The sequence below is a fragment of the Neophocaena asiaeorientalis genome, unplaced genomic scaffold, assembly GCF_003031525.2.
Source record: "Neophocaena asiaeorientalis asiaeorientalis breed wild unplaced genomic scaffold, Neophocaena_asiaeorientalis_V1.1 scaffold240, whole genome shotgun sequence".
In the NCBI taxonomy this organism is placed as follows: domain Eukaryota; kingdom Metazoa; phylum Chordata; class Mammalia; order Artiodactyla; family Phocoenidae; genus Neophocaena; species Neophocaena asiaeorientalis.
In genome coordinates this window covers 425,898-444,580 of record NW_020185331.1, presented here as the reverse complement: position 1 = coordinate 444,580, position 18,683 = coordinate 425,898, and the positions used below count along the sequence as shown (strand labels likewise).

The following is an 18,683-nucleotide window of genomic DNA, read 5'->3' as shown; positions in this document are numbered from 1 at the left end:
CTTTTTTTTTTTTTTTTTTTTTTTGCGGTACTCGGGCCTCTGTTGTGGCCTCTCCCGTTGCGGAGCACAGGCTCCAGACGCGCAGGCTCAGCGGCCATGGCTCACGGCCCAGCCGCTCCGTGGCATGTGGGATCTTCCCGGACCGGGGCACAAACCCGTGTCCCCTGCATCGGCAGGCGGACTCTCAACCACTGTGCCACCAGGGAAGCCCCAGGTGTCTTGATTTTTGAATAGAGCATGGATCTTATAATCAGAAGCTTTGAATTTCAATTCTATTTCTTTTACTCTATTGATTTTAGTAAAGTTTAGCAAAGTTTAGTAAGGTTTAGTAAAGTTACTCCAATTTTGACTTCATTGTCTACATGTATAAAATGAATAGTAACTGACCTCTGATATTTTTAGGCTTTTGGGAGGAGAATGTGAAATGAGATATTTTAAAGATAATATTTTGAAGATAATGTTTAATTTTGATTTGTTAAATTCTATTCTTGTTTTTAGGATTTTTTTTCTTACTGTTGTTGAAAATAGGTATACATATTTACATTTTTTCCCATGTATTACTTCTTGGGGCTTAATTATAAAATTAAGTTGTAAATTTAAACCACAGTGGCATGGCTTATAACTTTATGAATTATTGTAAACATGCCCTGAGGCTTGTTTTAATTTAATGAGGTAGTTTAAATATTTAATTACAGGTAAGGAGAAAAGTTAGACTAGAGTATGTGATCTTTGGGAACCTCAATACTATATTTATTCACATACTCTCTCCTTTTCCATATTTGGTACACATTTCTAGTTTATTAAAAAGGAACCAGAGAGAAAACAGGCAAAAACCCCAAGTCCTACTTTGCTGCTATGGACAGATTTCATCACTTGTTGCAATCCTCACTCTTATTTACTAAAGAAGAGTACTCATTCAGCTGTCTTAACCATTTTTTTATTAGTTTCTTGAGGCTGAGATGGAAAGATTATTTAGATAGAGGGGTATGGTTTTCATGGGCTATAAAAGTGGGATTTATTTTCCTTTCAGACTAAACACCTTTAGATGAAAAGAATCAGAACTGGCCAGATGTTACTCCCTAAGAGTCGGCGGTTCCTTGGAGTCTTGTCAACTCTACACTCCATCATGGATATGCTGCTAAAGAAGCTGCCACGTTAAGTGGTCCAGATGCAATAGTAAATGCTGATTAGATTTCTCTTTCTGTTGTAGACCCTTGATTACCCGGTTTAAAGATAAAGTTGATCGTGGTTTGAAAAGTGTTTTTTGAGGTTTCCTGGTTGTTCTTTATAGTATCATAAAATTTTAAAGGTGGGATGCACCTTAGCGATTGTGTCATCTGATTTCCTGTTAGGGAGGCTGAAAGATGAATTGCCCAAGGCGTACCACAGCATACTAATGCTGTGTGGAAACTTGAACCCTCTGTCCGTGTGTAAACTGTAGAAATATTTATATTGTTAATCTTTCATCCCTTAAGTATTTGATTTTTAAAGGTTCTTCTGAAGGCATATTCAAGTAAGAAAATAAAATTTTGGAAATATTGTGAAACTAGGAAAAACTATACATATACATACGCACTTAAATATGTGCATACACACAACTTTTTTTTTTTTAACCTAGTAGATTCTGTCAGGCTAAATGGATTAGTGTGGTTTTGTAAAATGAAAGTCATTAAATAGACTATTTTAGGGAACTAGCAATAGTTTTGAGTCTAATGTAGGATGCCTCAAAAGTTCCCTTTTGAGGTTTTATGCACAACTTTGTTTTTTTCTTCCTAAAAGTTTTTATACTATCGCTAGACAAAATGCTGCATTGAGAACATTTAGACAAAATTAAATGAAAAGGGCAGACTTAAATTGGATATCTTTCAACCAGACCTGAAATCATTACCCTATAATTTTCAAGGGTACCTCCTAGAATATTGCCATTGTGGAGTGGAAAGAACATGTGTTTTAGAGTCAGAGAGACTTGATGCATCTCAGCTCTGCCTCTGCCTACCTATGTAGTCCTGGACACAGTATTCAGTCTCTTTGATCTCATTGTCCTCATCTATGAAATGAGGGAAATAATATCCACTTGGTAGAATTGTCATGTTTAAATGAGATAGTGCATGTACATCATTTATCAAAGTTCCTGATAGTTTACATTCAAGAAATGGTTATTGTTATGAATACTAATAGCACATGGTATGTGTCTGTGCTTCCAACTTGATTTTGTATTAGCAATTATGAAATGTTAAATTAGTTTATTGAGTGTAGGATTTGATTTATCCTCAAGCTGCTGCACTAGCCTGCTGGGTAATTTAGTTACTTCCACTGGGGCAGGGACAGTTGCATTCTTGTTCACTGTTGCATCCTTAGCTATTAAGACATGGTGAGCTCTTAATAAATTGTCTAGCACCTAGTTTGTGCCTACTTGTTCTTTATTATAATTGGTTCATTATGATCATTAGGTGATCTGGAATAGTAATTCCTAAGCAGGGGAGGTCACCACCCAGACCCTTCCCTCTCATTTGAGAATTCTTGCAGTATAATGAAGGATATTAATTGTTGAAAAGTTGACTTCTAGAGGATTCCTTCCTCCCATTTATTTTATTGATCTTCCCTTGAATTTTCTCTTCCTTGAGTATTCCAACTTAACAGAGGGGTGAAATTATCTTGTTAGTATTTCTTCTACTTCTCTAGAGTGAAATGGTAAGTTTAGAGTACTACAGTTATGTAGATATGCCAAGGGCTGCTTAGAGCCTTATGTATTTCTAGTTCAGTGATTCTCAGTCTAGTCTGTTTTCATCCTCGAAATAAGCTTATGGAGGTGTATTATACCTATTTTTCAGATGAGGAAGTTGGGGCCCAGAGGCTAAGTAACCTTGTCTAAGGATTCACAGATGGAAAGTGGCGGAGTGAGGATTTGAACCCAGGCAGTCTAGCGTTAAGAGTTTGAGCTTTTAACTACTATGCGGTATTTCCCTCCAGATATCTGGCTGGGTAGTTAAGCCTGATTGCCAAAGAGTGGGGAAAGGGCTTGGGAGGTGGTAGTTCTTTTCATTCAGCCCGAATGAAGATTTTTGCTTAAGGTGAACCCCACCCTGTTTCCAGTCCCTGGATTCTACTATTCCTGCTCTTCCTGATTCTGGAGCCTCTCCGCTGAAGTTCTCTAGGGGAAAGTGCCTCTGGTCTGCAGCAGGGAAGTTGAGGAGATTATTCATCTAGCTGTGTGATGGGTGCAGGAGGGGACCTAGGCATCCAACCCCTCCATAAACATATTTTTATACAGTTCCCCTGTGTGTTCAGCCCTACATCTATCTCTCCTCTACCTTTCAACGTCTGTGGTGCCTCCAAGTTCTGAGTGTCTCCTGTGTTCTGTGACAACAATCCTGTTGTCCCTTCTGTTACGGTTTCCTCTGTCTTATTAGTCATTCACCGTCTTCCATTTCCCCAACATTGATTAAAATCTTTTCTCACTGTCTTCTCCTCTTTTTGTCCTTGTGCGCCTACATCCTTTTTATGCCTTTATTGACATTTTAATGGAGTTTCAGGAGGTAAAAGACACTAGTGGTTAATCTGCCTTGTTTAATCGGAAGTCTGGGAACTTGATGCAATATTTTGTCCTATTGGTTTCAACTGAAGTGTTTTAGCTGGACCAAATAATTTGAATCTTGTATTGAATCTTGACTCTAGATATTTTGAATTCTTGGTATTAGCAATTTTTTAAACTGTGCTAACTGCAAATTTGATAAGCATGCTCTTTTTATAAGTTCTTATTTAAACCATTGCTAACATTGTTCTTTTCAGATTGACATGTCTTTTTTTTGTTTTCTTTTCAGATTGACATCTGTCTTTTGTTATGTGTATATATTTTTTCTGATTTTAACAGTGATATAGGATCAATGTGCAAAATTTAGAAACTACAGAGAAGTGTAAAGAATATAAAAATCACCTGGATATAAATACCAGTAACAGTTTCTTCTTTCTTTCTGACTATGTTTACATTCATCCACATTATTTAAAATGTTTAAATATTGGGTTCATGTTCCATATATGATTTTTAAAAATGTATTTATTTAATGAACACTTGTATAGTGTTTATTATGTACCAGATACCATTCTAAGCACTTGCTGGCTCGTTTAATAAGTTATGTATAGATTAGTTTATACTCTTCTTTTTTTTCCACAACATCTTATCAGCTTGTCCTCATATTGTTAATTACTCTGTTTAAAATATATTTATATAGTATTTTATAAATTGATATTGTAATTTCTCCCCATTTCCCAATGACAAGATATTCATTGTTTTCTTCTTTCTTCCTTTTCTTCCTTGCTTTTGCTTTTTTTTTCTGTTAGAAATAAGAATGCATTTAGCTATACTAGCACATAAGTATTTTAATGCATCTATGAATGTTTCATTAGGTTAAATTGTTAGAAGTAGAATTACTGAATCAAAGGGTATAATCATTTTTGAGGCAGTTCTTGATACGTGTTGCCAAATAGCCATCTAGAAAAAAAATTGTGCAGTTTATACTGCCAGCCAGTTTGGTCAGTTAATCAGTATTGGTTTATGTAGATGGTTGATTAATTAATGGTGAATATGCCAGTTTTTCCAGTCCTGTGAAAAGTTCATTCAGCAGTTTTGAGAGCTTACTGTATTCCAGAGCCCTATGGAAGACTGTGGGTATACAGAGTTGAACCAGAAGCTCTAGTGTCAGGGGTCTGTGGACCTCTGGAATTGTACACTTAATTTTGAGTGATTGTACATTTTGGGAGGGCAAGGGAGATATCACTTCCATTGGATTCTCAAAGGGGTGTGTGACTCAAGAAAACTTAACACTGTGAATGTATTGGCACTTTTCGTCCTTAAAACAACTCTGGGAAGGAGATAGCATAGATGTTATCTGTTTTACAGTTGAGGGACCTGAGGTTCTCAGAGGTTAAGTGACTTGCTTTTATTCACAGAGCTAGTAAGTAGTGGAACCCAGACTAAAACCCAAGTTTCTGCCCATTTCTCTATAGTTTGTCTATAGTGACTTCATGAGAAACTTCGCTAAGTGCTGCTGAATTTGAGGTAGAGTATTTCTGATTTTCCAGTTCAGTAATGCTGTTAAAAGAGAAACTAAACAAAGTAAGGCATGATATGTTCTTAGAGAACTCATAAATAATTGTCACATTCTTTTTTCAATGCTTTCACTGTCTATTCAGTTGTTAGTCTGGAGTGTTGTTGAGAATTGATGACAGACTTATTGGCATGTTGTTTCCAGAATCTACCCTTGCTTTCTGTTTGAAAAATCAGTATTGACATTTGCCACTTTATAACTTTGGTTTTCTTCTTTTTTCCCTCATAAAAAGTATTTGCATTGGTAAGATATTAATTGCATCCCCTTCAGGATTCATAGGTGTGTATTTCCTGTGAGAAGGGTATGCCCTATTGTAATTTTAAAGTAGTGATTTGTGGTAATAGATTTTCAGATTGTTTTCCAGTCATGTAGAATGCTGAGTGGTGATTTGGTATACTCAGGCACTTAAATTCGTTATCTTCAAAGCGGCTCCCTCCTGAGAGAAGTGCTTTTTCAGTTGAGCAACCAGGCTCTTTAATTATTTGTGATGTTTGTATTTGCTTACATGCCTGCAAGAGGAATTTCATTAAAATATGACCAACCCAGGCCCTTATTATAGCCTTCCATAATGATGTTTTCTCTTTTACCACAACATTTCTTTTCTAGGTTTTGTATTAGTGAAAGATATTCTTCAAGACTTCTTTGTCAATCTTTCTGAGATACTCAGCTCAAAAATTTCATTTGTTTATATTGGCATTTTGTCCTTACACACAGACACACACACCATTCACACACAGTTGCATGTATATGTGCATACTCTGATGTACTTAGTGACTTCCTTTGCCAAATAAATGGAAAATTATGCTCTTAAAATTTGTTAAAATATTTTATTTGTTTAATGCCTGCTCTGTGCAGCGTACTGAAACAGGCATAGCTGGGGCCAAAAAGGTTATGATCAGTTATAGACATAGCTCTCAAGACCTAATGGTCTTTTTGAGGAGCTAAGATACTGGTGTGAGGTTGTGCACGGTGTAGGCCTAGGTGCCATAGGAGATATGGAGAGAAAGCCATGGGACTTCAGTGAAGGGGGCAGGCTGTGTGGTGAGAGGAGTGAGGGTTGGGGAATCAGGGATTACTCTGGGGGACAGGGTGAGGCATGGGAAAGATTTTAGGATGGACATGTGAGGTGGGATTTACTGCACAAACAACAAATCCGGCGGCCAAGGGAGCACAAGGTGTGTGGGAACTGCAGGTGGCTGAGTCTGGTTAGAGTATAGGGAGACAGGATGGTGGAGAGTGGGGAAAGAGAGAGTTGAACTAAAGTTCAGACTGTAAGGAATCTTTATATACGGGTAAATGTCATATTGCATATCTCAGAACTTCATACAGGAAACTGCTGTATTATTAATGACAGTTATCAGTGAATGTCTGATTGTGACAGCAAGGAATTTGGTGGCTTCGCAGAGGTAGCTGTGGGTCCTCCCACGCCACTGTGGCCATTCGTTGCTGCTCAACCTGGACCTTCCTTTGGTTCTTGCTCTCTCCTGTGTAGCTATAATTTCCTGTTGCCAGTTCTCCTAGCTCCTGCTGTAGGCATCCTTTGTAGTAATCTCTCTCTTAACTCTCCCTGCCTTCTCCTCTGCTCAGCCTCAGTTTTTGCCATTATGAAAACCCTAAATTTCTTGCTGCCTAAAAATGGCCTGGGTAGAAAGAAAATATGTGTGGAAGCCATTGTTGTTGGATACAAAGCAGTTTTCTTCTCCCACTGGGATAGAGAATTTCCCTGTCCCTCTTTCATGGGACTTCAGTGTTTCCTGCCATCTTTGGTTTTGTAGTTTTGGGGTGTCCACTCTGGGCTGAGCAATAATAAGCTATTCTCTCTTGAGAACCGGGGAAACATGGTGGTGGTGTCTGGAGTTATACGTCAGATTGTTATTTCTCGTAGAAACAACATTATAGATGGCTATTAATTATAGTTTGGCTGCAGTTTATATTTAAGTTGTTTTAATGAACATTTGGGAAATTAACATTGTTTCTTGGAGGAAGTTGTATTTCATGTTCTAAATAACCAGTATTATAGTACAGGAGGACTTACGCATCTGTGCTTTTTGTTGTTGTTAAGATTGATTTCTCTTTTTTTTTTCCTAGTTGCTTAAGTAACATACAAAAGCAGTTCAGTCCTTTTGATGGACATCTAGAGTGCTTTTCAGATTTTGCTTTGTTTTATTTAGAAACTAATGATCCTAAGCACATTTTTGAAAGGTTTATAAGTTAGAGACCATCTGAATATTATTTTCAGATAGGAGTATTTTTAAAAGCAGTCAAGAGTGGAAATGACTCATCTCCAGGGAACTTTTGGGTAATTTATAAACAGTGATGCCTGCTAGATAGAGGTTTGCCTTTTAATCTTCCGAATTATGAAGAGTCACTGGGATTCCTCATAGAATCTGTGGCCTCAAGTGACTTGCACTTCCAAGAATGTTCAAATGAATATTTATATCAGAGATCTCATAGCTAGAAATTGTTAGCTCTATTTAAGATCATATTCTTGAGTTTTTGTATAAAGTGAAAACTTTCCTATGTGTTTTAAGCTTTTTCATTTCTGTTTTTAAATCAGTTTATTCATTTTAAAGTTACTTTGTAAATGTTCTGTATAATTTTCTTTATATAAGAGATGCTTTCTTCACTTAGTAAGATAATCTTTGAAAGTAAAGATGATTAAAATTCTTTTATTGTGAGCAATCTTAAACATACACAAAAAAGGAAAGAATTGTATACTGAATCCATATATATATATATATCACCGAGATTCAACTATTATGAGTAGAAATTTTAACTTCAGGAAATGTTGGCTTTTTTGTGTGTTATTCTTCCTGTAACTATTTTGCAGATGAGTGTACTGATTTGCAATTTTTATTTTATGCAGATGATGTGATGCCAGCCACTTACTGTGAAATTGACTTAGATAAAGAAAAGAGAGATGCATTTGTGTATGCTATCAAAAATCACTACTGGTACCAGATGTACATAGATGACTTACCAATATGGGGTAAGTATTGTATGTTATTTTTAAAGTTTGGGGAATATTTGCATAATAAGCAAGATTTATATAATGACTTTTCAGGTGATTGTACACTGAATCAATAAATGTGTTTTCACTGTTTTCCACAGAATGATTTTAACATCAATTTTATGGTTTCCTGTTACTTGAAGGGTTTTTGACATTGTCAAACTTTACATGAAAATCCCTGAAAATATAACTTTTATACAGTGTAACTTTTCATATTCAAGAGGTCAAAAGGTGCTTTGAACAATCCGAAATATTCCCCCTCCCTCCATTTTTCTCATCTTATTTTGACTTATTTTATCAAATAACAATCAAAGGGACTGAATAGGATTTTAAAGTTATATTCTGGCTTTCTCTCATGTGGGACTGTGGTAGTATGGTTTTTAGATATAATAGTCTCCTGAATGACTTGTTTTGCTAGTTCCTATGTTATTTTCCAAAAGTCTATTATGTTTAAAATTTTAAAACCTTTTTTATGTTTTATTTTTTATGTTTTATGTCCTTGTTCATCTGTGTTAATGGAGAGGAACAATGCAGTAGTTAATACCAACTTATTCATAATCCAAACATTGTTTGTGCTGGGCTTGATTAAATTACTTAATATGCAAAGCAAAGCCAGCTATCACAGCCAGCATGTTTGACCACATTTTTCTCTTAATGGCTTGTTGTTGTTTTTGTTTTTTGGTCTTTGGACACTTGTTCTTATATATAAATAATATATAATTAATATTCTAATTTTTAAAGTTATTAGCAGACTACTGTATTCATGAACAGCAAACTGAAAGACTGAACATATCAGCCCAGAGTTTAATATGGTACTAAGATGGAATTTATAAGAAAGTTAATATCAAGATATAATTGTATGCATCGTCATTACTGTGTTACATGTTAATTAGGTATAAATAGTAAGCGTTTCATGTAAATGACTGTAATTAGTATAACAGACATTTCTGTGATTGGCTCTGAGGGTAGTAGGAAGATATGCTGAATATTCGCTGAAGACTTCTGAGCCTGTAGTTTTAGGAGAACCCACATTAATCTGGGTATTCTCTTTTTTTGGTGAGAGAGCAGGTCTTTTGCATTGCTTACGGGTTTCATGTCTAGAACCTTAGGTTTTTTCCGTCATTTCTGTGGGCCTCCATAAGCAACATGGCAGCTGTGCTTTCCTGTCTTAACATAAATCTTTTTTAGCTCTGGGTTTCTGCCATGTTTAGGACAGATACTTTTGGATGTCCTAGAATGTCTGAACCATGGGAAAACCTGTCAGAAAAAAATCTTTATCTGGCTTTTCTTGGGATAAAGGTTTCAGAGTCTTTTAAATGTCTTTTAGAGAGAATAGTTTTCTATTTGGTATAATTATGTCTCCACCCTCAGAGTTTTCAGAGTAGATAGGTAAATAAACTTTGGTGAAATTAAAATTAGAAGGATTTTATTATCCCTCTACAACCTCAAACAAAGTGAAACTGTATTCCTTGAACTTGTACGAATTAGAACAACTTTGGTTAATAAGCAAATAATTCTTAATAAGAAATGATCATTTTTTTCCCACTAATGCTTTTCATGAGTTGCACTGACCGTAGAGGGAAGGCCCAAGGAGTAACTTTTAGAGCCTAAGGCGCTAATGAATATATAGGCTTGGGTAGGGAACATTGGATAAATAGCTGACAGTATGAGGGCACAAGAGATAGATCCTCAGGTACTACCTACTCCCTTGTTTGAGTCTTCTCCTTCAGTATCCCAAATTGTGATCAAAATGATCATTTTAACTTTTGCCTCATTACCATTTATTTTCAACCCTCCTTTCATTTTGTTGACTTCCCAGGGATAAGTCCAATGCTTGAGGGATAAAGGGGAGGCGTTTTAAGTTTTGGTAGCCACTATACACATATGTGCAGCTTATTAGGAATGGGTTGATCATAGGTTATTAGAGAAAGTACTGGACTAGACCTCTGGAGACCTTGGTTTTAATTTTAGTTTGACCACGAAACTGAGAACCTTGCCAGATAGTGATATAGTGCTCCCTGAAATTTTGAGATACTAAAGAATATAAACTACACAGTCATGATATTACAATGAAGGTGATACTAATGACAGAGCATGAACTTTGAGGATCAAATTAGTGATAGGTTATGCTGAGCTGTGCATCACTTTTTTTACCATGGTGTGAAAATAGTTTTGTGTTTGCCAAGTAGTTAACAAAGAGAAGTCCGGCCGGTACCTTTTCATTGTTCTAACCATGAGGAATAATGGTAGTATTGCTTTTTTATAAAAATGTTTTTTAATGAGCTTTTAGCTTCTAATGTATTTTAAATACTAAGTGATATTACATACCTTGTGTGAAGTGTTATTTCTTTTGAAGGTATTGTTGGTGAAGCAGATGAAAATGGGGAAGATTACTATCTTTGGACCTATAAAAAACTTGAAATAGGTTTTAATGGAAATCGAATTGTTGATGTTAATCTAACTAGTGAAGGAAAAGTGAAACTGGTTCCCAATACTAAAATCCAGATGTCATATTCGGTAAGTATTAAAATAATTGTATACAGGAAGCAGTGTTTGTTACTTAATATCAACAATTAAATATGTTTTACAACTTTAGTAATTGAAATTGTAGCTTGAAATGGGATGCAACAGAATATTATTAATGTATGTAAGTAAGCCTCCTAAAAGCAGGGAGGTTTACTTCTGGTCTGTAGTATTAGATACCTGTTATGCATTGGCAGGACCTACCATTTGCTTCAGCAAACTTTACCATTATAACTGGGCAGTTAGCTAACCCAGCCATGTGTTTTCATGGTTACTTTTTAGATTACATTACTCCTTGTTTCTCTTTCCTTTTTACCGTTGAAGATTAAGAGATGATGCCATGTTGAAAATTTCTGGATGAGTATAGTTTACCATATTTTGCTTTATCAGGTGGAATAAGATACTCCTGCAGAGTAAGAGCTTGTCAGAGCCCCTTGCAACGGTCAAGTTAATTCTGTTCTGTTAGGATTAAAAGTAGTGGAAAGAAGAGAAATCCGACGTAGGTAGCCTCTCTTTTCAGTAGTTTTTTTCCAGGTAACTGGAATGAATCCGTTGCTGGTAGACAGTTTTGAAAGTTTTTCAAGCTTTGGGCATATGTACCTAGGGCAAATAATATTTGCATAACCATACTTATAAAGAAACATCATTGTAATAAAACTAATGCAATCTAAAGTCAAAGATGTACAGATTCTTATTTTATTTGGTCTATTTAATTGAGTTGTTATCACATTTATGAGGTCAGAGAATGTAAGTCAGCAACAGTTAATAGTCCTTGAAAACTGAAATGATCCCTCTAAGTCATAAGTTTTGTTAATACACAGAGAGGAAAGTTGGCTGGTTTTTTTAATCATGTATTTCAACTTCTCAAATTGGTAGTAACTTTCTACTATTTCTCTAGTATCTTATTCTAAGTGTGTAAATCTTTTCAAATTTTGCTCAGAGTTTTTTTTATCAGATTATTGTTTACTGGCTTTGATTTTCAAATGAAGAAAATTTTTTTCAGGTAAAATGGAAAAAGTCAGATGTAAAATTTGAAGATCGATTTGACAAATACCTTGATCCATCCTTTTTTCAACACAGGGTAGGTAAATTGTGTATTTTAAGACGTTCAGTATGTGCTTCAATCAGTTAAACAATGAGCATCTGCCACGTATAGGGCACTGTGCTAGGGTTGTGGATCTCAAAGATTTAACGAAGGCTGATTTCAGATGTGAGCTCAGAGTCATAAGAGTGATAGAGAGTTTTAGAGGAGCAGTCAAAAGCTCCGTTCATCATGCCTGGGTTAAACCAATGAAGAGATACACAAGGAAGAATACAGCATATGGGAAGCCGAGATACCACTTTTATTGCTAATGAGGCTAATACTGGAGAATGTGGCTGTAACTCTGGTCAAGTGGGCTTCTTAATATTGAAACTCAGAATTGGAGAAACTTACTACACTCAGACAGTGCTGGACTGTTTCAAGTTTTCCTACCCGGGCGCCTGTGTGTGTAAAAATTACAGTGTGGAGAAACAGAGCAGAATGTATGCATCCTCTCGGGAGGAATGAATACAAGAGTGGAGTGATACCAGGAGTTTCTGCCAGGGGAAATCCTTCCACATACAAAGAAACACCAAGAATGGAAAGATGCCTCCCACCCCCCCACCTGCAGGTATACACTGGATCTCAGATCCTTAGTCTAGTGGCATTGCTGCTGGTTTTGTACAGATAGCTTTGGTTATTTTTAGCAAAAAACAGATTTTATTTTGGTGGTTCAACTCCTTCAAGGGTGGACCTGAAAAAACTACAAGGTATAAGGGGATATATCCATTCTTCTGACTTTCTTCCTGACTTGCCTCTTCTATCTTTTGGACTGAAATCCTGAAGTTTATTAGTCACCAATTTTTGAGATGGCTTATAAGTTTTTTTTGTCTCAGAGTTATATCATTGCAGCCAGTTCCCACCTTTAGACTCCACCAGAACCTGTTACTACTTCTAATCTTCCATGGGGTCCTAGGAGAAAAAAATGAAGCTGTTTGAGGTTTAGCCCCTACTGAAAGATTTAGTGCGCTACTCCTGGAGCTATGATTCCCTCCCCCACCCTCCCAGGGCTTTTCCTCAGATTCAGCGCTCAGGCAGTCCTGAACATGGTAGTCCATTTAAAGGTATAGGCACAAATAACTTCAACTTTAAGTAGCATTTGAGAATATGAGGGCTTCCAACTGACATTCCCTACCAGAACACCTAGGTCTACTTGCTTCTAGTCTCATGGGGTAGTGACAACTTGATATATATATATATAATTTTTTTTTCTACCATATATATTTTTAAACCAAATATTAATCGAGCACTTGCTGTGTGTCAGGCAGTGTACTCAGTAAGTAGAATACATTAGAGAATGAATGTCAAAGATCCATGCCCTCTTGGAGCTTACATACTAGTGGGGGAGACATGCAGTAAACATAATAACTAAAATGTATAGTATGTTGAAAAATGTGTACATGGAAAAATAAAAAAGAGCAGTTGGGTAAGAGTGCCGTGGATAGAGCAAGTTGTAGTTTTGAGTATGGAGGACAGCGTAAGCCTCTGAGATGGACTTTTGAGCAGAAGCTTGAAGGAGTTGAAGGAAATAAGGAATGTGGCCATCTGGAGAAAGAGTATTCCAGGCAGAAGGACCACCATGGAAAGGCCTGTTAGGTGGGAACATGCTTGGTGTGCTAGAGGAATAGCAAGGAGGCCCATATGGCTGGAGCAGAGCAAGGGGACGAGAAGTAGGAGATGAAGTCAGAGAGGCAGCAGGAGCCAGATCATCCATGGCTGCTTTAAGGACTTGGAGTGCAAAGGGGGCAGGATAGTGTTTTCAGCAGGGTAATGGCAGATCTGACCTCTTTTTAAAAAGGGTCTTTCAGGTTGTGATGTTGAAAATGGGTGGTGTGGGAAACGGGGAGTAGCAGGGTTACCACTGGAGAGGCTGTCGCATTAATGCAGATAAGAAGTAAATGTGGCTCAGACCAAGGCATAGCAGTGGAGGTGGCGAGAAGATGCCAGATTGTGAACGTATTTTGAAGGTAGAGCCAGCAAGATTTCCTGATGGATAGAAAGATAAAGAAAGTTTGAGAAAGACTCCACATTTTGGCCTGAGCATCTATCAGAGTGGAACTGCTGTCAATGGGGTGGAAAAGCTGTATTTGGAGAGTTGGAGGGGAAGATCAGAGTTCAGTTTGGGACATGGTGGTTTTGAAGTGTCTGTAAGATATCCAGAGATAATGACCAGCTAGTTGGATATATCAATCTGGAGTTCAAAAGAGAGGCCTACAAATTTTGTAGCCATTGGCATATAAATAGTATTTAAAGCTGCGAGACTGAGTGCAATACCAAGGAAGAGTATGTACGGATAGAAGAGGACTAAGGACTGAGCCCTGGGAGCAGTAGTATAAGTTCAGGGAGAAAAGGAGAAACCAGCTAAGGGCCCTGAGGAGATATTGGTAAGGTATGGGGCGAAAAAAAGATTGTATGGTATCTTGGAAGCCAAGAGAGGAAAGTCTGTCACAGAGGATAGAAAGATTAGTTCTGAATTGCTGCTGATGGGTCAGGTAAGATGGGTACTGAAAGTACCTGTTGATTCATCTGGGGTCATCACTGAACTTGACGAAGAGCAGGTTTGGTGTAGTGGTGGGGCAAAATCTCAACAGAGCTGATCTAAGAGAGAATGGGAGGAGAGGAATTGGAGGCAGCAAGTTTGCTACTAAAGGGAGTGCAGAAATGGTGTAGTAGCCGGTAGGAAAGATGGAATCAGGAACGGGGTGGGGGTTTGTTTTTGGTTTTTTTTTTTTTTTTGAAATGTAAGAAAAATATGTTTGTTATGTTGATGGGGTTCAGTAGAGAGTACAAAACTGATGATTCAGGGGATTGGGGAGAATAACTGAAGCATTTTCCTTGAGTAGGCAGGAGTAGATGGGATCTACTGTGTAAGAGTTGGGATTGTTTCTAATACAGTGGCTACAAACATAGACTTAGGAGCCCCAGCTGGATACAGACTCTGTCTCTGCCATTTACTGTAACTGTGGTCAGATGACTCAGTTGTTTAGCTTCTTTTCAGTAGTGAAGCAGGGGTTATACTTCCTTGCAGAGTTGTGAAATTCCATTTGACAGTGCATATAAAGCACCTGGTTCAGTGTTTCCAGAGCAGGTGCTCAGGATGAGGCAGTCCTGGTGGTATAGTTAGTTAATCTCCAGTGTTTTAACATTTATGACAAACCTGGGGTGCTGCTTTCGGATTAGCAACACTAGGGGTGCTGGAGTCAGCAGTTCGTAGGGTTAGTAACCCCTCTGTGACATCTCATTTCTTTATTGTTTTAAAGAAATATTTCCCTTGGTTAATAACTTCAGAATCATGCAACATTTTATAATTTGGGGGATAAAGGAATATTATAAAATGTCAGGTTAGTACATTAGTACTAACTAATTAGTAGTACATTATAATCGGTATTAGTTTAATGTTTGTATATTAGATTAGAAGATAGAGAGCTTTGCTAGAAAGTTTTGCATTTTGGGGAGTATCTTTCTTATTACTAAGTAGTAACTATATAAACCTTTTTCTCTTCAAAAATTTGATAAATTGACTGAAAAGAGAGAGGAGTTTTATATATATGTGTGTGTGTATATATATATATATATATATATGTAAATTTTTTTCTCGTCCTTTTCTGGGTCATTAATTTCCCAGATTAGAAACAAAATCAAACCTTTGGAAAAGCCTATTATTATAGACTGCATTTATAAATCTTAAGTGATACTTTTGTGATAAACTTAAATTTATACAACCCTTTTTGGTAAATATTTCAAAATATAATGCATTCATTATTTCCTTTATAATTTCAATAGGTATTTAATAAATAAATTGTTGAATGAAGGAAGAAATGACCTTATGAAGAGGCAGAGGCAGTTGACTGCCCCTTGTTTTTCAGGGGAAGCCATAGTTTATCAGCTGCCTGAAGCCTCAGGGTGGATAACAGCCAGTACTGCTTTTCACTCTAGTGCACATGCTCAGCATGTTAGCCCAAGTTAAAATCTAATTAAAATCCTAATTGTACAGAACAGTATCTCCTTCATGTTAAATATTCTATGTATCTGTAGAAGTTTAGAGCAGGAGAATATCTGTGAATAATTAAAATATGTGTATGAGAGGTTTTATGGAGGAGAGGGGTTTTGAGTTGGGTTTTAAATTGTAGGTAGAATTTACAAAGCTAGATAGAAGTGGGTCCCATGTGAGAAGAAATTCTGAGAAGGATACAGAGGTGGAAGTGAATAAGCTGTACTTTTGGGTCATTGAGGAGCGGTAGGCCTGATTGGAATATAAGATACAGTGGAAAGAAAGGTTGGCTAGTTAAGCTGAGGTGGCCATCTTACAAGGGGTACAGAATATTAAGGAAGATAGTTTAGGTTTGTTATGTGAGAAAATAGGGAATGTCACTGTAAGTTTTAGAAAAGAGAAGTGATACATGAACATGATGTTTCAAAAAGATTTGCTGGATAAGCTTTTGTCAGATAAATTGAAAGGAAGGAGAAAGACCAAACATAAAGGTTGTCAACTAGGAGACCATTAGAGCTATCAGGTATGAGGTGATGGCATGGAAATAGAGAGGAAGGGAAAAATAAATGAAATTGAGAGAGAAGAGAAATTTTGGAACTATCCATAAGGAAATTTTGGGAATGAAAATATAAAGGAATTGTTGGACAGTGCCACAGACAGTTGAAGTCAGCTGTGCTGAATCTGGACATAATTTTGTGACAAATGTGTGGGTAAAATCAAAGTCAAGAGCCTTGGGGGCATTGAGAAACTATGGGGTACCTCAGAATTCTCTGTACCATGGATAGCTGCTTTGGAGAGGAGTGCATAATGGTGGCGGCAGGGTGGAGAGGATGAACTGGAAGCAAGTGAAGCAGGTCATTCAGGAAGGTGGCCTAAGTTCATGGTGGGCAGCTATGATGGTTTAGTCTTATAATTTTTTTTTTTGCGGTACGCGGGCCTCTCACTGTTGTGGCCTCTCTCGTTGCGGAGCACGGGCTCTGGACGCACAGGCTCAGCGGCCATGGCTCGCGGGCCCAGCCACTCCGCGGCATGCGGGATCTTCCCAGACCGGGGCATGAACCCGTGTCCCCTGTATCGGCAGGCGGACTCTCAACCCACTGCGCCACCAGGGAAGCCCTAGTCTTATAATTTTAAAGACGTTTTCAGGTAGTTGCTTAGTTAGAGGGAAGGGAACTAATATTTATTATTTACTGCTCTGTGCCAGACATGGTGCCATACAGTTTATATATGTATTAAACCGTACAAATCACTTACGATATAGTATTATTTCCTTCATTTTTGATGTAGGAAAACTGGGGTCAGGGCCTGTGTTAAAATTCAGACCTGTTTGACTCCAAAACCCATGCTCTTTCTCTCTAATGCTGAATAGCATATTCTGTGCGGCCAAATTGTATTTTATTTGTACAATAAATTTGATTGAGATAATCCGTGTAAACAGCATCATACTTTTAATGCATCTAATAAAGCTTACTGGAAAGAAAGCCAATCCCTTTGATTACTCTTTCCCAGTATATCTTAGTTTTGGATTTTCATGTAAAAGTTTTTAGAAGACTTTTGTGGGGTTTTTTTGCATTAACATCCCATTGTCCTCATGAAACCCATGAATTTTGTAACTGGTATTTCAAGTAAGATTTTATTTTCTGTTATTTTAGATTCACTGGTTTTCAATATTCAACTCCTTCATGATGGTTATCTTCTTGGTGGGCTTAGTTTCAATGATTTTAATGAGAACTTTAAGAAAAGATTATGCCCGGTACAGTAAAGAAGAAGAAATGGACGACATGGTAAGCAAACATTTTACACTGTATTTATAAAATAATTTAGCTTAGTGTTATTGAATATTGGAAGCAAGTCCATAATCCTGAGGTCAGATGAGCTTTAGAATTCAGAATTTTCAGGTTTTAGAAAGGTAGAAAGCTCCCTGAGGGGTCTCTAATTGAATATTTTAATGTTTTTACATGCCCTGATTACATGTCCTATAATCAAATATATTAATGTGTTTTCAGCAAAACATATGACTGTTCACCCTAAGTGGGATAAATAAACAGTATAAATAACCTCTTGTTAGTTCGCTCCAAGATTTGCCACCATATAAGGATATGTCAAACTTGTGAGGCAGACTTTTTATTTTTCAGAGCTTTTGATTTCAGAATTGCAGCTAGGAGGTCGTAGACTTGTATTGGTATCTTTCTAATGCTGTTAAGTATTGCATAAAATTAAGGGAGTAGGTGGAAGGATTGATTTACATTTAGTTTAATAGGTTCAAAGGGGAGGGTTGTTTCTAAATTATTTTTGCTAAATTGTTGAACAGTGTCATAAATGAGCAAAAGTGGTGTTTTTTTGTTTTTAATTTTTTTGGCTGCACTGTGTGGCTTGCAGGATCTTAGTTCTTGACCAGGGATTGAACCCGTGCCCTCAGCAGTGAAAGCTTGGAGTCCTAACCACTGGACTGCCAGGGAATGTTAATGGCTATTCTTTTTTTTTCTAATTGAAGTGTGGTTAATTTACAATGTTGTGTTGGTTTCAAGTGTACAGCAGAGTGATTCAGTTGTTAATGGCTAGTCTGTGTAGATATGCTCCATCATTAAATAAGTTTGGAAAACAGTTAAACAAATTAAAATTTTAATATGCTCATGTGTATTGTGAAGTATCAGAGGGTAGATGAAATATTTGGTGCCTCTCAAACATAGCTGACCAGGACCCCCCCACCCCCCACCAAGGCCAAAAAAACCACAAAGATTATCTTGAGGGACTGATATTTCTTAAGAAACAGTGTTTTGGATATTTGCTTACTTGGGTTGAAAAGGCAAAATTGAATCCTTTTTAAAAAATGCTATAGACAGTTAAATGATATTTAACTATTTGATATATTCCCTGTGTATTTTCTTAGGCTCCAGGCTATATGGGAGATTTCTGCATTGCTAGGGCATCTGGTACTGTTTTTTTTTTTTTTTTTTTGGGGGTGGGGGGCCC

General features: G+C 37.0%; 1 protein-coding gene across 1 annotated transcript in view; it reads left to right on the top strand.

Annotated features, from left to right (window-relative positions):
• The window catches only part of TM9SF3 (transmembrane 9 superfamily member 3), a 62,153-nt gene that overhangs the window by 1,128 nt on the left and 42,342 nt on the right, over positions 1 to 18,683 (top strand). Inside the window, exons 2-5 of the mRNA XM_024734967.1 lie at positions 7,972 to 8,094; positions 10,472 to 10,632; positions 11,642 to 11,719; positions 17,363 to 17,494. Of these exons, the coding sequence (XP_024590735.1) occupies positions 7,972 to 8,094; positions 10,472 to 10,632; positions 11,642 to 11,719; positions 17,363 to 17,494 (494 nt within the window). The remainder of the gene's footprint in view (positions 1 to 7,971; positions 8,095 to 10,471; positions 10,633 to 11,641; positions 11,720 to 17,362; positions 17,495 to 18,683) is intronic.